The sequence below is a fragment of the Nothoprocta perdicaria genome, unplaced genomic scaffold (assembly GCF_003342845.1).
Source record: "Nothoprocta perdicaria isolate Ctin4 unplaced genomic scaffold, notPer1 scaffold_203, whole genome shotgun sequence".
In the NCBI taxonomy this organism is placed as follows: Eukaryota; Metazoa; Chordata; class Aves; order Tinamiformes; family Tinamidae; genus Nothoprocta; species Nothoprocta perdicaria.
The window spans coordinates 988,372-1,009,590 of record NW_020455239.1 but is presented as its reverse complement, the minus strand read 5'-3'; the positions used below and the strand labels follow the sequence as shown (position 1 = coordinate 1,009,590).

The following is a 21,219-nucleotide window of genomic DNA, read 5'->3' as shown; positions in this document are numbered from 1 at the left end:
GCGGCCGGTGCCACTGCGAGGTGCAGCCGGTGCCGCCGATCCCGGTCCAGTGGCGCTGCTCCCGGCAGCGAGGAGGCCCCGCAAGCAGACAGAGCAGGACCGGGCTGCCCTCCCCGGCCGTGTCCATGGCTAAAACAAGGACAGTGCTGCTGCTGTTCTGAGAGGCTACGGGTTCTGCCCAAGCAGGCCTGGATTTTGGTGGTGGGTCCTGATGTGTCTAATACACAACAGCGGGGTTGGTACAAGCGGGGTCAGCATGCAACAGGGATGACGGGGGCAGCATTGCCTGGAGAGGGCAGTGGATCCATCCCCTCACGTGCTCCCTATTTCCCGTCAGTCGGTGACTTCAGCCCTCATCTGGGGCTGGAGGAGTCATCGTGCAGTGCTCCTCGCCAAGCTTATCAGCGGCAGGATCCCCGCAGCCAAGCAGCAGAACAGCTTTCCAGCTCTGCTGAGCAACTGGGATGTTAGCTCCCTGTGCATTTGTTTTTCTAAAGGCAAATGTGTCACCCTGCCTTCACATCGCTCAGCATTTTGAAATTTCTGTAATCTGATTTTTTTTCTAATTTAACCTAACAAAATCTTAACTCTACCGGACATTTGAGGCAGTAATAGAATTGTTAGCTGGTATCCTCACTGTCTTTGTTTGCAGTTGTAATTCCTGACCTTGACCTCTTTGTTTTTAAGTCCCTGCTGTTGTATTTTGGCTGGGTACAACAGAACTGGAACCCATGCTCTGAGTTGAGGGAGGAGGGAGGAGAATAATCAGCTTGGGAATTGCAGCAAGGATGGGAAGGATGAACTTTGTCACACAGAAAAGTGTGCTCATTCTGTCCAGCGTGAACATGGGTTCATGGATAAGCTTAGACAAGGTAGTGTGCATCCATCTGTGCAGTTGTAAAACACAATATTCCCTGGCAGAGCTCCCCAACACAACATTTTTCTTCCTCCTTTAATCTCCATGTCTCCACATCCCAATGTGGTTCTCTGTTCCCTTGCCCTCCCGCTGGCGCTCGGGCCTCCAGGCTGAGGACTCTGCCGTGCCAGTGTCTGGCAAACGCAGCATCCTGTTTATCCTGCCGGGGGTGGCAGCTGCTCCGTTTGTAGGAAGTCATCAGCCAAATTTTGCCTTCGCTCACAAATGCTGAGCAGTTCCTTCACTCACTCAGGACTCCAATGGGAGGTACCTTGGTGTCTGTTCAGGGCTCTTAACTATCCGGGCCGGTCCTGCTTTGCTTGGGAACGAATCTGAGCTTGAAAGTCACTGCACCTAAAGCAGCAGTTCCAGAAAGGTGGGAATCTCGCCTTGGTCACTGGTGCCAGCGAGCGGAGCCGGGCCCGGCATGGGACTCCTGCCTTGGTCACTGGTGCCAGCGAGCGGAGCTGGGCCCAGCATGGGGCTCTTGCTGCCGGGCACCTCCCTGTGGGGACGGGTCTGTCCAGACTGGCGGCAGTGCCTCCCAGCGCTCCTCTTGCGGCCGCCAGCTAAGCGTGTCCGGCCTGGCGGCTGCGCAGCAAGGCCACGTACGGTAGTTAGGAACCTCGCGCAGTGAGATGCTGGCCTTCTGGAATCCTCCCTTAATTCTGGACACAAACGGCCAAATTTCTATGTAAGGAATTAATCCACAGTATTGATTAGATTTGTCTTATATCTCATTGTAAATTTATATCCATTTGATTTTAAGACTGATTCCAAACTAGGAGGAATGCTAACAGATCTTAGAACTTAATGAGCATGAACATAGTGAAAATAATTCTTTTAAACTTAAAAAATCTTATATTTACATGCCAAATTTTTAATGATTGTTTCAATAGCAAAAGGAACAGTGCTTAAAGTTGGTATTAGACATTTTGAAATACAAAATAGAGTGGCTTTTCTTAAAAACTACTTTCCCATACTACTTGCAATATTTCTCATCAAATAGAGCTGCAAGATGAAGCAAGCAATATTTCTGCTACAACTAATTTTCCATGGCTTATGCTTTTGGGAATGAAAGTGGCAGTGGGTTTGATGCTGCCTGGATGTGCTGAATCACGGTTGTTCCACTCCCCTGCGCGGTGAAATCGGCCGGGATTTCCTCATCCCCCGCCTCAAAGCCAGGCTCTGTAAGCACGCTCTGTAACGATAAGGGGCAGCTCCACTCTGATATTGATGAAAATGGGCTGTAAAATTGATGGTGGATGCTTAAATGCTCTTTCTAAGGACTAATCTTGTGAAAAGAGGAAAGTCAGAAAATGCTTCAAGGTAAATTGTATGTTTTACACTACTATGCTTTTTTATAATCCTACTGAAGTATATATGCAAGTAGAAAGTTATGTGTACATTAATTGATGTATAGATTAAGCTTTACCATGACAAAAAGGCCATGGTTGCTGCAGATATGGAAAGTCACATCGTTTGTCTGGATGAATTTGGCCATGTTATAGTTACAACTTAGAACCAAATAATCGGTTTGAGCAGAGAAAAGTGGAATCAACAAAATGAATGTGGTAGCATTATTGTTTTGTCTTCCTTTTGCGGAAAGAAGTGTGAATTTATTTACAGGGAGCTTTAAGAAAGCAGAATACATACTTTTCAAGAGGGAAACTTTCTCTTTTATTTATTTATTTTTTTAACTTTCAGGTACCTTTAATTTCAGTGATGATAACCGTCGTTTTAGCTTTTCACCAATTATTCTTGTCAATAATCTTCACAATAAATCTTTTCCAAGATTCCTTGTTGTTTGTGGAATGAGCACTTAAAAGGCATGAAGCATTCAGCAGTTCTGGCTTAGTGCAAGGGACAGTTTCATAGTGTTTCAAGTGCTATGAAAATCTGTGTCAAGAAGAGCCGAGAAGCGTCGCTTGGCCAGTGAGTGTTTGCTGCTGCTTGCTTGGCACGTGGGGGAACATTCAATGCAGCAATCCCGGTGTCATTAATCTTCTTTGCCTCACAACTTGCATAGTCAGTTAGTGCAGAATGGGTATAAAACATAAATGCCACGTGCACAGCAGTGCCTGTGGGTGCTCTAACGGGGGCGATCCACGTCGGCTGTATTGAAGTTGGCCTGCAGGGATAATGGCAACCCGCTCGTGGAAGTGCTGTCACGTCAGTCTTTTTCACATTCTAGCTGCTATTGATGGTTTTGCAATGCAGTTTTCTTTCTGGAGGCTTATTATAGCTCTAACTATCTGATGTATTTAAGTGGTGGTGCATGATACCAGCTTGTTGGCTGCACTCTCGCATTCTGAGTTGATTCAGATTAAGAGCTAACTGCCAAAGAATTGTTCCCATTCCCTCGCTCTGGCTGCTGCTCTTCCATTTTTTTCATAATGCATTGAGCTTTCTCTGCAGTTTTATGGATAAGCAGATTCAGATCACCAGAACAGCCAAAAAGGACCCTGCAAAACACAAACCTGTAGTTTTTATGGCTTTGCTGCTGCTTGCTGTGGAATGGGTCACGTGCAAAGGGCCGAAGCCGGGTTGAGGAGCGGGGCTGCGGGGAGACGGGCTCCGCGCTGCCTGGCTGACCCCGCTCCGTTGGTGCGAGCAGGGGCGCAGGCCTGGTGCAGCCGCGGCTGTGCTTGGTGCGCGCTGGCTGCCGCGGCGCCCGGGCGCAGAGAACAGGGGTTGGCGTGAGCGTCTAACACGTGAGACATCGGAAATATCTGCAGTTCTTGGAAAATGCTGAACACCAAGCTTTACCCCGGTGCATCTTGAATACTAGCCTTGATCCACGCTGCCTGCCACCGTCGCTCACCGGGAGCTAATCCACTGGCTAGGGTTGACGCAGAGACTCTTAAAGCACTTGTACAGTCACCTATACCTAAAGAGCAGTCTGTAAATATGACAAAAAAAGGGACCTTTTTAGATGATTTTTTTTCTTTAAACTGAGAAACTCAATCTTACATTTGGGCCAATATGGTAGTTAAATTCTGAAAAACCCAAAGCAAAGAACAGATGATATATTATATGCCAGCATTACAGGTTCATCAAAGAGTGATTTCTTCTGTTGCTTAACCGCTAAATAATATTAGAAATTTATGTTGATACAAAAAAAATGTTACTTGAAATGAAAGGTGAGCCTGTTCAGTATCTGTTCAATTGCTAGACATTTTCTGTGAGATAATGGGTCCAATGTACTTATTGTCTATATGTTCTTTAAGTATGGACACGCTGTTGGTATTCTTAAAAGGTCTGTTTATTTCTCCACAGGTATTTAAAAAAATGAGTGAATTGGACCATGGCACATTCTTTAAAACTCACAGGATCAGTGATGTAGGTATGTATGCTGTTATGGTTAGATTTAATTGGTTCATCACAACCTAGAATAAAACTATTTATAAAATAGCATATGCAGTTATTATGTACATACAGAGGCTGCTGTAGCATTCCAATTCTTGACATGAAAAATCTTTTCATTATGAGGTATCATCTGGGGTCACTTTGTCAATCTTTCTGCAAGCATGCAGCAAATGAGAATTCTTAGGAGAGGATTTTGCAGGATTTACTTTAGCATTTTATATAGACCTCTCTTCAAAACTATCTATCAGAAATATGATTTGCAAGCATTCTTTTTTAATAGTGAATGAAAAAAGAAAAAGTTTCCACTAATATCTAATGGCAAGTTTTGCTGTTGAATGTACCTAAAAAAGATGGGAAAGAAAAGCCCTGATTCCACAGCCATTCCTTATTTTCTTAAACTCCCTAGTTATATATAAAAATTACTGGTCATCTGTGCACTGAAGTCTTATAGTACAGGAGCAAAAGTTCAAGTATATTCACTCAACATTAGAAATGCATTTCATGCTTCAGCAAGTGTTTGATGTAGAAAGTCATGAAAGGATCTTTCAGAATCCTATCCCTTCTGTCTGTAAGTAATATTTTGTGGTTTGACTCATACATATAATTGTGGGTAATTTATTCATGCTCATGTTTATAGATGTGTATTTATGTCTATATAAAATGTATTGGATATGCTTTGTGTTTTACAAAATAAAGTTTGCATCCTGTCTGCTAAGATAGTGATTCTGGACTGTCCTCTTACATGGGTGGACCTCACTGACTTCAGAAGATTGCTCAAAGCAGAGCCTTCAATAGGAGAAACGTACGAAAATGAGCTGAGGGAATTCAGGAGAAAGCTCAGGCTAAAGGAAAGGAAGCATATGGAAAGTAAAGATGGAAGTTAAACATTCTGGATTAGACATTTGGAAACTGAAGCTTTCTTCTTGCCCTTCCAATGCATCTCCAAAGATAGACAAAGCAGAGAATTCTGAGTCAGTTGCAATAGATACTGCAGGGAGGAATTTAGCTGTTTTTCATTCCTGAAAACAATAGCCCCACCTTTGTTCTGCCACAATGAGGCTGTCTGGTAGTGAAATCTGAAAAGACTGTATCATGTTTTTTGACTGTATCATGAGATTCATCAGCACCACTCCAAAGAAGAAATACAGAGCTTGTAGTTAACGGTGTCTAGTGATAGTTAAGGTCATTCAGTAATACTAGTAGTAGTTACCGACTCTTTTCTGATGGATGTGACATGATGCATCTACTAGCTTGCCTTCTGTCCCTGGTGGAATGTCCCCAGGGAGCCTGATTTAGAGGTGGTTGGGAATTGTTCTGCAGCTCATGCTGACTGATGCCAGGGCCACAAAGGACTCTTAGCAGACTAGCAGTGATTATGAGGCTTTGGGAACCATAAGGAAGGGGTAATAGGCTTAGGTGGAAGATCTGAGTGAACGGGATTCGCCCGCTGCCCTTCTGCTCCTTTGAGCAAGGGATGTTGCACGAGGCGCCAGACACAGTGTAATGCACCCCGGAAAGAGGGGAAAAGCCATATTTGTGTAATGCCCTGTTAATTTAGGAATGAGGGCTTAGATTTACATTGGGTAAATTTAGGATGGATGCAAAAGCCCACAAATAAAGTAACCTGAGGGTCTGAAAACTAGGAGAGAGGAGACTATTTATAGCAGGCAATAGGAGATACACTTTTCGTGTCAGAAATGTAGACAACAAAAATATATTTTTAATACAAGATTGAAACTGTGACCTCACTGGCATAGCACTGATTGGTAGGATAATACATGTGATGAGAGGATTAATGTGGGAGAGTATGTATTATTAAGGAGGAACATTCAGGAAAAAGAAAAGGAAGCCTTCCTCTCTCCAGGAGACGTAGCCTGGGGTTCAGGGAGAGCATCCTGCCGAGGGAATGGGGGAAGGCTGTGGAGTCTGGCGGGAGGGAAGCGCACGGTGCTGTTTTCATGGGAGTCTGTTGTAGGTCGGTAAGTCAAGAACAGCTGCTGATTAATATTATGAAGCAATGTAGCTGAGATTTCTTTAGCAGCTTTCTCCTTTACTGATGACAAATATTGTTCAGGCCAGATTTGCAGTCCTGGGTTTCTTGGTTTGTTCTGTCCCAGCTGCTTTGCTGTCCCGGCCTCATTGCGTTTTAAGCGTTAACACATGGAGAGTCTTGAGTTGAAGCGACTGTGTAGTGTTGGGGGGTGTCGGCAGGCGAGGGACAGGAGAAGGACACAAAAGATACACTCAGAGTAGGATTGTGCAGTAAACTGGGGGGAGCTGTTGTTTAGGACATACAGCATGCCCTGGTGAACTTTCTAAAGACATGAGGGAGACTGCATGGTTAAAGACTAATGTAGTTAATTCTTCATTGATTTCAAAAACTTTTTTGAGCTACTTTTTTTTTTTTGACAAATTTTTCAAAACTGTCATAAACTTTCAAATATGAATGATAGGAGTCCAGAAAGTAAACACTATAACTCGTGCTATATGCAACAGAAATGAAGTATGATGTTTTCTTTGAGGTTCAGTTTTTGAGGAAATGCCCTGGTTTCCCCAGAGCTGCAGAAGTTCAGTAGAAAAGGTATGCCATTCTTTTGGTCAGAGATTTAGTCAGAAATGTAACTTCAATAACTTGTTTTCTACTGCAGCTCATTATGTTTATGTGTAAAGAGTGATTTTTACATCTTTTAGAGAAAAATTACTCATATCGCCTGGCCTGTAGATGGTAATAAATGGAGTAGTCTTCCAATTTATGAAATAGGAATGCTTACATGGAAATGTATGTACTTCTGCATATGAATTTACTATAATTCCTGAAAATCCAATTTAAACTGATTTTTTTTTCAGTTAGCATTTGCAAACGTAACTCTTTTCTGTGAGCTAGGTGTAAATAAGCAAACAAAGTTTCTGCTACCATTTCTACTGGCTTATAGTTCTCTTTTGAATTCACTGACTAAAAATCTTATTGTCCTAGAATCTTTTAAGGTTCTGATTCAAATTTCTATGTATAATGTTTCCTTTTTATGATTTTAAAGTATTTCTTCAGAATTTGAAATGACTTTGTTTTATATGATGACTAGAAAATCTAGTGGTTTCCATGAGAAATGGTCTTTACAGCCGGAAGTATAAACCTATTGACTATAAACATCTCTATGAACTTGCTAATGAAGAAAAAAAGGCATCTACTAAAATCCAATTAAAGGTATGTTCTTGTTTTTCATTTCTAATGTAAATGATCTTGTTTCACAAGTACAATGATCATATTTCTTTTTGTGGCCTTGAGTCTGAAAATAAGTAGGAATGTCAGCTTGCTGTAGTAGTATTCATGGGGTTGAAAAAGGGATGAGTTTATCACAGTTAATATTATTTTGACCTGGACACTTTCATGTCCAAATGTGATTTTTTTTTTTCCCCCCCCTCAAGTCAGACATGCTAAATGTCTATGTACTGTGCTTCCTAAAGGGTCAAAAAAAGTTTATAATGCTTGGAGCAAATTTATGCAGATTTGTTACATAATCCAATATATTGTTAGTATGAAGAACTTAGAGGAATGAATGGAAAAAGGGGCTGATCTGGAAAGAAAAAAAAAAAAAAAAAAAAAAAAAAAAAAAAAAAAAAAAAAAAAAAAAAAGAAAAAGTTATGAAGTGAGGACTTCCAGAAGTCAATCTGACTTAGACTTAGATCTTGAAAAGAAAATTTAAAATATTTTATATCCATATCATGTAAATGAAGGACTAGGCAGGTATAAAGGGATAAACAGCTGTGGTACTGCACAAGGGTAAGTAAAAAAAATAGTCTATTTATTAATAAGCTGGTGAAAATATCACCTCTAGTTTTATTAAGGTGGTGATTTATAGTGTGTGGACAAAACACTTGTTTAACAGAAATTAGTGTAAAAGAAACAAAACTCTGTGCTGTCAAACTGGCAAGAAGACTAAGTATCAAATATTCTCCATCCCGTAATGCAGCTTTACGTAGAGCCAAAGTCTTTCCTCGATGTGGGCAGGGCTGCTGGCTTCCAATGCGTACAGGCAACTCTGCATACTGCCATGCACTAGCTCCTTAAGCAGCAAAGCCAAATGCATGAGGGACTGTAGCTCACCTCAGTTCTCATCTAGCTGTTGTTAAATGCTTTTTTCGGCTTTGTAACAGGAAGGAAATAACATTTTAATTTCTACACATTTTCATTCAGAGAAGTTCTTTTCGTAATGAGCTTTTTTTTTTTTTTTTCCAGGCAACCTCTTATGCACTCTTAAGGCGCAGTGGAATTTAAGCTGTTGCACTTATAATGTTTAATAGGAGGGTTCAGAATTGGCAGTTATTGCATTATTCTGCCTAAATACCTGTGTATTGCAACTAGTTGCTGGGGAAAGTGGGTAGCAATAAGCACTTTCCAGATATAGTCCTTATATTTGTAATTATAAGAACTGCACTTTAAAAACCTGTAGTGTCTCTGAAGGAGAGTATATGTCCAACTCTCCATGTCAGCATATAACTCCTAAAGGATTTAATTCCTAAAGGATTAATTTCTAAAGGATGGGTGCCTGTGATGACTCCTCTCTCTTCCCGCGCGTGTGTTGCTGGCTCCATTCTCAGTTGTTTAGAGATGGTGTGAAACACCGATTCAGACCTGCTGCAGAGTCATAACTCCTTGTCAGAGTGCAGCTGCTTTGGGTGTATAGCTGTGTCTCTGATGAGTGTTATATGGTTTCACAAAAGTGTTCACGAAAGGAAACATTTTTTGAAGAAAATGGCCCCCTGCACATTCAACTGATATAGTTCCTTCAGGTTAGCAGACAAAATAGCAGAGAAAAATTAAATATTTTAAAGTGCTCATTTTCTTTATAGTATTTGCTTCCTTTGCTTCATGCAGGTATCATTAATCAAAAGCTCTATTGTTTCTTCATTGATTGGCAGTACAAAATTCTGCTGAATTCATTCAAGCTCTAACCAATTTTTTATCACCTCTCTTCTGGTATTTCCCTTTCTCAAGACTTCTCCAACTGAGCAGGTAGCAAAACATGTATGCTGTAAGCTCCACAGTGAATCCAATGCATTTCCTCTACTGCTTTTTCTGATGTTCATTCAGGTAATCCAAATTATGAAGTGCTGGGTTACTCCTCCATTGATGCAGAACCAGATTGATGATAAACCAGTTGTTGACCATCTTCAGAAAAAATACAGAGCGTGTGTGAAGCAGCTAATACTGTAGCAGTTATAAATAAATGTCATTTCTATTGTATAATTTCAGGACTATATGTCTAAGATGCACTATCTACTTCATCTTTTATGAAGTGGATTTTCCCATTAGTTTTAGAATTGATTTGAGGATGTATGGATTTCTTTTCTTATCTAGTGAATATTAGTAAAGCAGACTTGCTGAAAGTACAATGGATTGTTTTTGCTTTTTGAGTGCTGTGTAGGACAATTTCATACTAGTTGCAGTTTTTCTTTAAGTGACTGGCTTTAATACTGGTTTAGCTTTATTTATAAAATGGGATGGAAGATTAGAAGTCAAAATGCTATGTAAGATCTATTGATCTTTAAGCCTTTTGGTCCTGAGCTCACATATTTTCTAATGGTATGAAATGCTAATTTCATAGTTGCCTCTTTGTTTTTCTTTCTTTCCTGTCAACCTGAGATAAAACTTATTTGGACTCCTAAAGATAAAGCATTATGAGATGTAGGAGATTGCAGAATGTCATATGTTTTGTTGATCACAGAATGTCTCTTTGAAGAATATTGTATAGTTAAAAGTTTCCCTAGAAAGGGGATTTTTTAAAGTTATTGAACAGATTTAGATTATTTAGAAGTTTTTATTTTTCCTCCAGGTTAAAAAAATGGAACAAGTTTCAAAAAATAACAAAGAACAAACACTGTTGAAACAACACCACCAAGTGTGGTGGCAAGAACATAAAAAACTGAGTGAGAACAGGTAAGAAGTGAGGAATCTTAATTTGACGTTCTTAAGGAAAATCTTGAGAAGTCAAAGTTTCTGGTTAAAAGGCACACACAGAAATAAAACACCTGTACCGAGTAAGAGCTTCTGTGCGAGTTTATGACCTACATCAAAAGGGGTCTGTAGACTTGACAGATAAAGGAGCAGAAGGAGCAGGGTGGATGTTTTTCTGCAAGTATTTTTCCATGGTGGTATTGTAGCTGTATGGTTTATCTATCAACACCTGAAAAGTCTGTATTTTAATATATATATATATATATAAAATATATATATACAGTTATATATATATAATATAAATTTTTATATATAAGAGTCTGTATCAGCAGTTCTGGGATGTTTTTAAATTCCTTCGAAGTGTCACCGTCTGTATTCAGGTATGTATAATCAAGTCATGGTTAGAAGAAGGAAAGTTAATACCATGCATGTCTGAGGATCACCGCTAAAGGTGAATGAAGAGCTGGCACAGCTGCATTTATTTCTGCTGCACAAGCTGTTTTCTTTTGAATGATGTGTTCCCATATTTCAGCATTTTCTGAAAACAACCCTTTGGGCAGCCTGCTGCAGGGAGTTTTTCAGAAACACGTGCTGTGCTGCACAAAGCACGGAGCTTGTATTAGCAATGCAAGCTGTCCTGTGTCTAGTGACTTTGCATGTCGTTGGTGCAGCAGCTCGGTGAGAGACACCGTCCATATCGTCATGTTGGTACCTCACTCCTCTATTTCCTGTACCTTCCTACGGAGGGGATCACCCCTTTTGCTTAGTATCTTTGCTTTGATCGAGTACTAGACGTTTATAATCCTTTGAGAATTTAATGAATAAGAAGTGATACTTTTGTAAAACCCACTTTACTACCTTTCAGACAAAAAGTGGAAGCAGAAATACAGACTTTTCTTAATGAAGGAAGCCATAAGTATGACTTTTGGAGAGATTTGTGGAACTTGGGTAAGAATTTTCAATTTATTTTATGATTATTTTTAGTGAGTTTTTAAATATCTGTCTGGACAGCTCTAAATTTTGAAAGTACAATGCCATAGAATATGTGTGTGTTTGATAAAGTTTTATGTTTCATTTGGATATAGCGCAGAAATTATCAGAAGGGCGGGATTCATACCAAACAAATACGGTAGTTCCTATCTGGCAACTAAGAGAGAATTTGAAATTCAGGCTATCTGAAATGCAGCACTGCCCCTCAGAAGAATCTTTTCAGAAGGATCAGTTCAATCCAGTTGAGATGTTACAACAGGTTGGTAATTTGATTTCATTTCTACAACTTAGTATTGCTTTATTTTTAGGATTTTCATTTAGTTTTATGTGGTAGGTTTTTTGTTGTTCATTGTTGGTTTTCTTATTTGTAAATATAAACTTTAATATTATGACAGTGTTTTAAAAATAACTGTTGCCTATTTCATGATATAGATAGACTTTGTGAAGAAACAACAGGAAGCAATATTGGAATTCCTTAACCTTGAAATTCTGGCTTTGGAAAAAGAGCTTGAAGACTCTAAAACCAAAGTAAGGTTTCACACACTCACAGAATCCCAGAATGGTTGAGGCTGGAAGGGAACTTCAAGAGATCTAGTCCAACTCCCCTGGTCAAGCAGGGCCACATAGAGCACATTGCACAGGGTTCTATTGGTTTTCCAAATTAGTTTAATTAGCAATTTTTCAAGGAAGTGTAATACAGAAGCGTATTCTAAGTAGCATTTTTATTACAGGCATTATCACAATCTTTTGAAGAGAAAAACGGACTTTTCCATAAAGTTCCTTCAGCACTACTGTCATTGGAGTGTCCCTGTTCTGATTTGAAGACGTTGATTATTGATGAATATCGTAAGCTTGCAGGTGAATACTGGTCTAAGCTTCAGGAGATTGATCAACAGTTAAATGTCATACATAGGTAATGGCCTCTGTTTCAGCTTTTTTTTTTTTTTCCTACTAGACATAAAATCTAGAACCATGGTGTGTTTTACTGTCTATGGACCTTGCACTTGACTTTACCATGAGGATTAGTTCTCTTTTCTCTGTGTTGAAAATAGTTGACTTGCTGCCCAGCTCTGTGGGACCAGATATTCAGTAGCTGTTTGCATAGCTGAGAGAAATGAGACAGTCCTTTCAAAAGAACTCATCTGAAATAATAAGTGAAATGTTTTGTGGATTAAAAACCAACAATGTGGTGCGTAGCAAATGTCCTCATTGCATGTGTTCATATAAATAGAAATGATTCTTTCTCTATAGTTATTGTACTGTCAAGTACATTTATATCAAAAAGTACAGTCTTTGCAGAAATATTGTTCTGAAACAGATCAACTTTCATTCTTTTCAAGAATTCTGGGTTGTTGCAGTAATTCTCATCACAAAGAAATGTTAAAATGCACATAGCCACAGTTTGGAATAGTTTAAAACAGTAGTTTTTCTGTTTAAAAAAAAAAAAGTTTATAAAAAAGCATGCATTATAACATCACTATCCTTTCATTTGCCTTCCTGTTTTTAAGGTTTTCTTAATTTATGTTTTCATGATTTACCCACCACAATAATATTAAAAACATTTTGAGTAAAAAGCAAGATTCTTATCCCTTGTTCCAAGATCTGGTGTTTATAAAATGCACAGTGCTTCTTTCTATCAATTCTTACGTTTATATTGTATACTTTGCAGGATAATAATTAGAGTTTGAAAAAGCCTTATGGTTTAAAGATTTTAAAATTCATTGAGCCAATTGAACTGATAATCCTGTGAAAGGCTGAGCTTTAGATTTAGATTGAGCTGGACCTCCATGTGTACCCACTGTATTTATTATCAGAGCCTAATGAAACGTGCATTTATCTTCAGTGCTGTTTACCTGACTCCCACAAACTTTCCTTTACAAACCATTTTTACTCTTGTTCTTATATTTTGGGAAGCCACTCAGCAGAACAACATGACTGTTTGTTTTCTTAATTATGTTAGAATTATCTCTGTGTCCGTATTTATCTCTCACATGCACAGAAGAAAACTTAATATTAGTCATCTGGTGTTACACATTTCATTGTTTTTGATTTTCTGAACAGTCATACAGAAAAATCAGAAAATATGCATACAATTTCCAAAGACAGAAAAACAGGATACAGTAATATTTTGACCTGATATTTTGGCCCTTTCTATTGGCTAGTCCTATTATTGCATTTAGAAAGTGAAAAAATATTTTTCAAACATTGTCTAGAATTATAATGTTTTATCAATCTGAATTTATTCCTTTTCTGCTACATTTTATGTACATTTTATTTTTAGAAAATACGTAAGTCCTAAATTATTCCATAAATTGCAGAGATAGATTGGATTGTTACAGGTGGTGACTCTAAGCACTATTTCATTTTTGCCATAATTTCTAAGGCTTTTTGGATGGTTTAAATGACTGCTAGATAAATGGAATATTGCATAATCAGGACTGTATCTTCTGCAGCATCCTTTTAAATGAATGGGACACTAGGGCTAAGCCAAGCAAGTGTAGTTGCTCTTTTGAGGCGGGGGAAGAGGGTGTTTCTGGTCCGCTCCGAGGAAGAAGGGCGCTGATCGGAGGGTTGCCGGCGCAGCGGGACGGCAGCGCCTCGAGTGTGTCCAGGCGTTCCGTGGGGAAGGAGCTCCCCAGGGAGCTCCCCCTCGCAGTTGTTTATGTTCCCTAGCACAGGCTAAGCCAGGGATTAGCCCAGAGTAAATCTGTTCCAGAGGAACCAGCTGTCTCCAGAAGCTATTGTTGAAGATAAGACAATTGCCGTGTCTCACTTCTGAAACCCAATTAAGATTCGGGACCCTTCTAGCAGAGGGGTAGTAGGTGTAAGAAAAGCAAGTAGTACATTAAAAATATGGGTCATGTGTTCAGTCTTGTGAAAATTTGTTCATGTCCTGGCACTAAAAAAGCATCATCTTGTCTTGTATATTAATGTAGAAGGTGTTTGACACTTTTTGGACTCTTCTTAGGGTAAGATCTTTCCTGGACTTTTACAGAAATTTAAGCGAAGTGACATCTTGCCTCCTGAAATTCCTCGTGCGTGTGGTGGCTGCAGACACGCTGGGCTGGATCCCGTTTCTTTGGCTGTTTGTCTGTGAGCAGCCAACACGCTGCTCTTGGTGCAGCGGCCCAGCCACGGCACCGGCAGTCGTGCGTCCACGCTGGCTGCTTAAAATAGACTGCTTAAAGCTTTAGCTTAGAGCTCCCCGGAGCATCTCCCACAGCCCTTAATTTGTGGGCCCTGTGGGCCCGTCCTGCTCCTGAGCAGCACAGCAGGTCGTGCTGAGGTGGCCGTTAGGACAGAGCCCTAATCACAGGGATCTGGAGAGGCGCAGGCAGAGGCAGGTGTGCCCTCGTGCGCGGCAAACAGGAGAGCTCATCAGAATGGTTCTTCTGGCCACCGAATCCATGGTTTTCCTTGGGCTCCTGTTAAGAGCTGGTGGTGTATTTCCTGGCTGAGATACGTTTTATGAATGAACATAGGTTTAGTATTAATACTCATATACAGCTGAGAGGTTTCGTGTTGTTATTTGTAAAGGTATCTGTGCAGTTCTCTGTACTGCATGGCTGGAAAGGCTATGCACATACACAGGCTGTCCTCATACACAGAATCAAGGACATTTTTTTCCCCACAACTATGTTCTTTCGCATACAGATTCTTATCTCCAATGTGTTCACTTAGGCAAACTGGCCACTCAAAAATCTATGGGCCCAGATGGAATGCACCCAAGAGTGCTGAGGGAATTGGCCGAGGTAATTGCTCAGCCGCTGTCCATCATCTTTGAGAGGTCCTGGAGAGCAGGGGAGGTGCCCGAGGACTGGAAGAGAGCCAACGTCACTCCAGTCTTCAAAAAGGGCAAGAGGGAGGAGCCGGGCAATTACAGGCCGGTCAGCCTCACCTCTGTCCCTGGAAAGGTGATGGAGCGGTTCATCCTAGAGAGAATCTCCAGGCATAAGAAGGAGAAGAAGCTGTTGAGGAGCAGTCAGCATGGATTCACCAAGGGGAAGTCATGTCTGACGAACCTCGTGGCCTTCTATGATGGGGTGACAGGCTGGCTGGACGAGGGGAGAGCCGTGGATGTTGTCTACCTTGACTTCAGCAAGGCTTTTGACACCGTCTCCCATAATATCCTCATACGGAAGCTCCGGGAGAGTGGACTGGATGAGTGCACGGTGCGGTGGATCGAGGGCTGGCTGGATGGCAGAGCTCAGAGGGTGGTGATAAATGGGGCCGAGTCCAGTTGGAGGCCTGTGGCCAGTGGTGTCCCCCAGGGGTCAGTGCTGGGCCCAGTGCTGTTCAACTTGTTTATCAATGACCTGGACGAGGGCACGGAATGCACCCTGAGCAAGTTTGCGGATGACACCAAGCTGGGTGGAGTGGCCGACACTCCGGAGGGCTGTGCTGCCATCCAGAGGGACCTGGACAGGCTGGAGAGTTGGGCAGAGAGGAACCTCATGAGGTTCAACAAGGACAAGGGCAGGGTCCTGCACCTGGGGAGGAATAACCCCAGGCATCAGTACAGATTAGGGCTCGACCTGCTGGAAAGCAGCTCCACGGAGAGGGACCTGGGAGTCCTGGTTGACACTAAGTTAACCAGGAGTGAGCAGTGTGCCCTCGTGGCCAAGAAGGCCAATGGGATCCTGGCCTGCATCGGGAGGAGTGTTGCCAGCAGGTCAAGGGAGGTGATTCTGCCCCTCTACTCAGCTCTGGTGAGGCCACACCTGGAGTACTGTGTGCAGTTCTGGGCACCCCAGTATAGGAGGGATGTGGAGCTTCTGGAGAGGGTCCAGAGAAGGGCAACCAGGATGATTAAGGGAATGGAACATCTCTCGTACGAAGAGAGGCTGAGTGAGCTGGGCCTGTTTTCTCTGGAGAAGAGACGGCTCAGAGGGGATATGATTAATATGTATAAGTTCAGGAAGGGAGAATGCAGGGAGGAAAGGGATAGGCTGTTTTCACTGGTGGCCAGCGATAGGACGAGGGGTAATGGCCATAAGCTGGAGCACAGGAAGTTCTGTCTCCAGGTGAGGAGGAACTTCTTTACTGCAGAGCAGTGGAACAGGCTGCCCAGGGAGGTTGTGGAGTCTCCTACTCTGGAGGTCTTCAAAACCCGCCTGGATGCCACCCTGTGCCACATGCTGTAGGTGTGCCTGCTTGAACAGGAAGGTTGGACTAGACAATCTCTAGAGGTCCCTTCCAACCTTGAATATTCTGTGATTCTGTGTTTTACTGGCCTCTCAAGATGTAATATGAATCTGAATGAGTGTACCTTATTTCTCATGTAGACAAGAAGATTCGAGTTTGACCATGAAACCTGCATGTTCACAAATCTCTGAGATAGTTTCAAGAGCTGTGAAACTTTTTTGCAAAATCTCATCACTGTCACTAAAATACTTTTTTCGAAACAGCCCAAAACCAAAGCATATCAGGACTTAGAGAAGAGAGGTTTTATTCAGACATTATAAGAGATGGTTCAGAATCCAGCACACAAAGGGGTAAACACTTCTTGGGATGCCTGGTAATACCCCTGAGTACATACTGGTAGAGCTGTGTTTCTCCTTTCCAAAATCTTTGTGTAGAAAGATAACACGAATATTAGGTATTATCATAATAAAAACATAGTTTTGCACTGAGTTTAGCATTAGTAGGAGCACTACACTGAAAGAATTTTAAATCACTAGAAAGAATAAGATGTAAATAAAATGTGCACAAGAGACTGAATTGGTTCATTACAGTTATTCCTCAGAATGCTTCAGAATATCAAATTGGGACACGGACATTCCAAAATGAATAAATGAGCTGATTTCATAGAAAAGCCCCCTGTAGAGCCAAGGGGTGTCCCCAGAACAGTGTCCCCGGGTTAGCTGAGCTGCAGGAGGTCCCGCAGGCATCGCCCACCTTCCCAGCGCGGCTTTGTGCCAAGCCCAGGAGCTGCTGCCTCTGGAGAGCCCAGCGTCTGCCGTGTGGAACCCGCTACGCTGCAACCATTTCCCCTCTGAAGGATTCCTCACCCCTGTTTCAGTCCCTTGGACATTATTCCTGTTTTATTTTTAGCGTGAATGAAAATATCTCAGTTCAGCCATTTATATTCATAGTCTTTCCTAAGAAATTTAAGTAATTGCCTATAAAGAAACACTTTCATTGCCTGAGAATATCTGCTTTTGGCATTGCAGTTCCACACTTTATGTTATCTTGGTGGTTGTCAGTAGCTGCAAATAAACTTTTTACAGGAGCTAGATCTTTTTTCTCCCCCATTTGGAAGCTACTTCCATTTCTTTTCATGATGGCTGGGATTTAATAGCAACCAGCTGGGACCTAGAAATGGAAATGGTTTTTGAGATATGCTGCATATTTTCAGATTATGCCTACATTCCACCCGTGTTTTCCTCTTCTATCCCACATAAGATCTACATGTTATCTATGTGTAGGGGTAGCCAGCTCCATCGGCTCTTGCATGCGTGTTGGTGGGTGTCCCTGTGGGGATGGGTGGCTCCATGCTGGCAGCGCCGCGCGTGTCTCGCACAGCAGAGCTCTCCCTCGGGAGCTCACGGCACCGCACTCGGGTGTCCCGGGCGCTGGGGCCGCGGGGATGTCGAGGGGCAGCCGTCGGCTGGAATTCACGTCACCAGCTGCACCGCAGCGGCTGCCTGCGCGGACACCACACAGGATTCGCTTGGCCCTTGTGCGTGGCCTTTGTCCTGCCAGAAATCAGGCTGCTCTGGAATTGCTACAGGTTTGGCACAAGATTTGCAACATCTTGTGACTTACTCCAAAGTTGTGCAGATTGCAAACCTTTTTCTTGACAGGAAAACCAAAGACACAAGTACTGACGTATCCTGTTTGTATTCTGGTTTGATACTGCTACTTTTAGACATTTGGAGGTTTTTTAGTTCATTTTCTATGTGTCACTTCCGTCTCACTCTGTTGCTTAACAGAGGGTCAGCAAAAAGTTATATTTTCCCCATAAAAACCCTTTCCATAATGGATTCCTATATACAATGCAAGCATTACTGCTGCAGAGCTCTCTGAGATGCTTATAGCACTAGTGGTTTTAATAATGTTGTTAGTTTGGTGAAGGAAGGTGGGATGTGATTTCTTCTTACTCGGTCATCTTCCCTGTGTGGCTGTCTGCATAAAGCCGAGGCAAACTTTAAATATTTACTCAAAGAAAAACAAAATACAGAAAAAGAAAATAAGAAGTACAGGAAACACAGTATTCACACCCCACTAAGGAATATGGGTTTTAATATTTCTGCTCAATGTGGTTATCATTATGTTGCTGCCATGCTTATAGTGCAATGATGGTTCTATGCTAAATCCTGTTGTTATAATGAGCTAAAGAATCATTTTCTTTTCATGAAAGAAGATTAAATATTTGGAGGTAGGGGAAAGAACCTTTGATCACCAACTGTATCTACAAGGTGGGAGAAGGTTAAATCTCTCTGTTCTTCTATCTGATCGTTTTTAAGACCACAGAAGTAAAACTAAAGGCCATTAGTCTGCCTAAAAATAGCCTTGTAAAATGAGTACCTTATGTGAATATAAACCAGGAAAAGTGGGTATCTGTGCAACTTCATGCCAACTTATAACAACAGAGCACGCCAGTAGGAAAAAAAAAATGTATGTGTTATCCGGAGTGCGGGTGCTTTTGTCTGATGAATACACTGCTTGGAAAACTGTTGTTAAAATGGAATATTGTATCATTGCAATCTTGAGCTATATCCGTAGGTGAAGCTTTCGGTTCTTGCAGCTAACAGGTCTAGGGATATTTTCTTTCTCCCTCCTTCAGCATTTCAGAATGTTGTGTAACATTGATTATAGATTATTTCTACTGTCCAAAATTTTTTGAAGAGAAGTTATATATAAACCGAATTGTTATTTTTTAGAAATACTTGTATTCACTTTTTGTTCTTCAGAAAGAATAACACTAGACTATCACTGAATCTAGTTTAATATTGATTACATTAAAGCAACTCACGTAAGAGTGATTTGGTCCTCTCTTTTTCCTTAATATCTGATATTTCTACCTGCACAGGGATAAAATTGTCCTTACATCTTCCTGAGCATAGAGCTGTTAAATGCCAAGGCTGAGGAAGTGCAAGAGCTGCAAATAGGTGGAGACTGCAGGAATTTGGTGGCAGAGGTGGGGTTTTAGATTCATGTGATTATCTTTTAATTTTCTCAAGGCTTTTAGCCAGGCTCAGGACTTTTGGAAACAGGCCTCTGGGCTCAATAGACGTCTTATTCTGACTCAGTACTGCTCCTCTTGTGTTAATGCTGATAATAAAACCTTGGCATTAATCCCTCCAAGGTAAGGTTCACAGTAGAGAGAAATTCTGAGTTCCAATCCTGTGTAACTCTGCTTTAGTCTTATGTTGCATCTTGCTATTCTAATGTTCTGAAGTACATTAATGTATACTGGTTATTTCACCTCTTATTTTAAAAGCTGTAAAACTTATGCTGTTTTGAGTCTCGTTTATTTGTTTTTAAACTAACCCGTTTAGTCCCATGCAGATATGAGATCATTTTGGCGATGCTCAGATAGACGTTGTGATCTCTTTCCTTTTTTTCTTGTATTTTCTGTGTAGCATGACTATTTGTTAATGTAACTTATCTGAGTAAAACAATACTCAGATATTATACTCAACAATACTCAAATATTATTTCCTAATAAAAAGTCAGTGTAGAAAAGGAGCAGTTAACTTAAATGGTCACATAATAATAATTACATTTGAAAGGTGATATAAGTGTATTTTTTTGTTTCATTACAGTGAATTTCTGAGCTTTAATCCAGTATCAAGTTTGCAGGTGCCCCTTAAACTTAAAAATAAATATATATAATTAGATCCAACTTCCTTTTTAAATTTTAAATTATATTGGGGATTGTTTTTGATCTCTGCAGGAACATTAACTGGAAAGAAGATGATAAGTGGGTTTATCAGACTGTTATCAATCAATATCCAAGTGATCTTCAGAGAAGAAGGACTTTGTACCTCGATGTGCTGCAGAGATACCTTCCTCACAAGTCCAGACATGATCTGGTCAGTGGTCTCTTAAATACTAGATCAATTACAAAATTTCTTCTATATAGCATGTAGTGAACATTCGTATTAAAGAATTGTTTATCAAAGGTTTTTATAGTAAATTTTCTAAATCTTAAAATAGATTTTATTTTGCACAGGAAAAATGGATGTTTCTGTCTTTAATATGCATCATCCTGAATATTTATTACTTCTTCAAAATAAGCATTGTGAGAATTTTTTAGTTCCATCTACCCTTACAGGTGGATTCACTAAATTCCTTTGCTAATATTACTTCTGCTGTAAGGGTTTAGAGTTATGTCACGCTCTTCTGGTTCTCTGGTTAATATTTTTATGAGGAAGTACAGTATTGTTACACTGTCTAGGGCTAGTTATTTTAATTGGTTTATGGCACATGGACATGAGGAAGGATGGAAAGTTATCTCCTTTTATCAAGAAGTTACTTTTGTTTACATAATGCCTTTAAATTTGATGGATGATTCCTTTTATACTCGATAATAAAAACACAGCTAACGGAGAATTCAAGGCCAGATCATGTTACGGAGAGAGTCGGAGTCTTTCTTTCCCTGTGTGTTTTAGACCACTAACTCCTTATTTTAGAATAGTGCAAAGGGCTGATAGTGATGGTTATATGTAGCTTTGCCAGGAATGGATTGTTCTTGTGGATTTTAGAACATCTGCCTGTGAGAGATGGACTATGCATCATATATGTTGCATAATGTATGTATATGTAAAAAAAAAAAGTCATTAATTTGCTTTCATAATTCTTTCAAGTCTGTTAAAAGTAAAAATTCTAAATTTTGTATCATAATACTGTTTTGAATGGATGTATCTTAGTATATGTATTGGCATGATAAGTTTGTAAATGTTGAAACTGTACTAAGGTTCTATTCTTAAAATATTTACATTATATTGGGATAACTGAACTTTGATCCTTTTATTTCTGCTC

At 40.6% G+C, this 21,219-nt stretch overlaps 1 protein-coding gene across 1 annotated transcript in view; it reads left to right on the top strand.

The window, feature by feature from the left end:
* Positions 1-4,200: 4,200 nt before the first annotated feature.
* CCDC148 (coiled-coil domain containing 148) overlaps positions 4,201-21,219 on the top strand; it is a 41,765-nt gene continuing 24,746 nt past the window's right edge. Inside the window, exons 1-8 of the mRNA XM_026038184.1 lie at positions 4,201-4,262; positions 7,366-7,487; positions 10,118-10,221; positions 11,105-11,187; positions 11,325-11,488; positions 11,662-11,757; positions 11,961-12,142; positions 20,132-20,270. Coding sequence (XP_025893969.1) covers positions 4,208-4,262; positions 7,366-7,487; positions 10,118-10,221; positions 11,105-11,187; positions 11,325-11,488; positions 11,662-11,757; positions 11,961-12,142; positions 20,132-20,270 — 945 coding nt within the window. The 5' untranslated portion in view covers positions 4,201-4,207. The remainder of the gene's footprint in view (positions 4,263-7,365; positions 7,488-10,117; positions 10,222-11,104; positions 11,188-11,324; positions 11,489-11,661; positions 11,758-11,960; positions 12,143-20,131; positions 20,271-21,219) is intronic.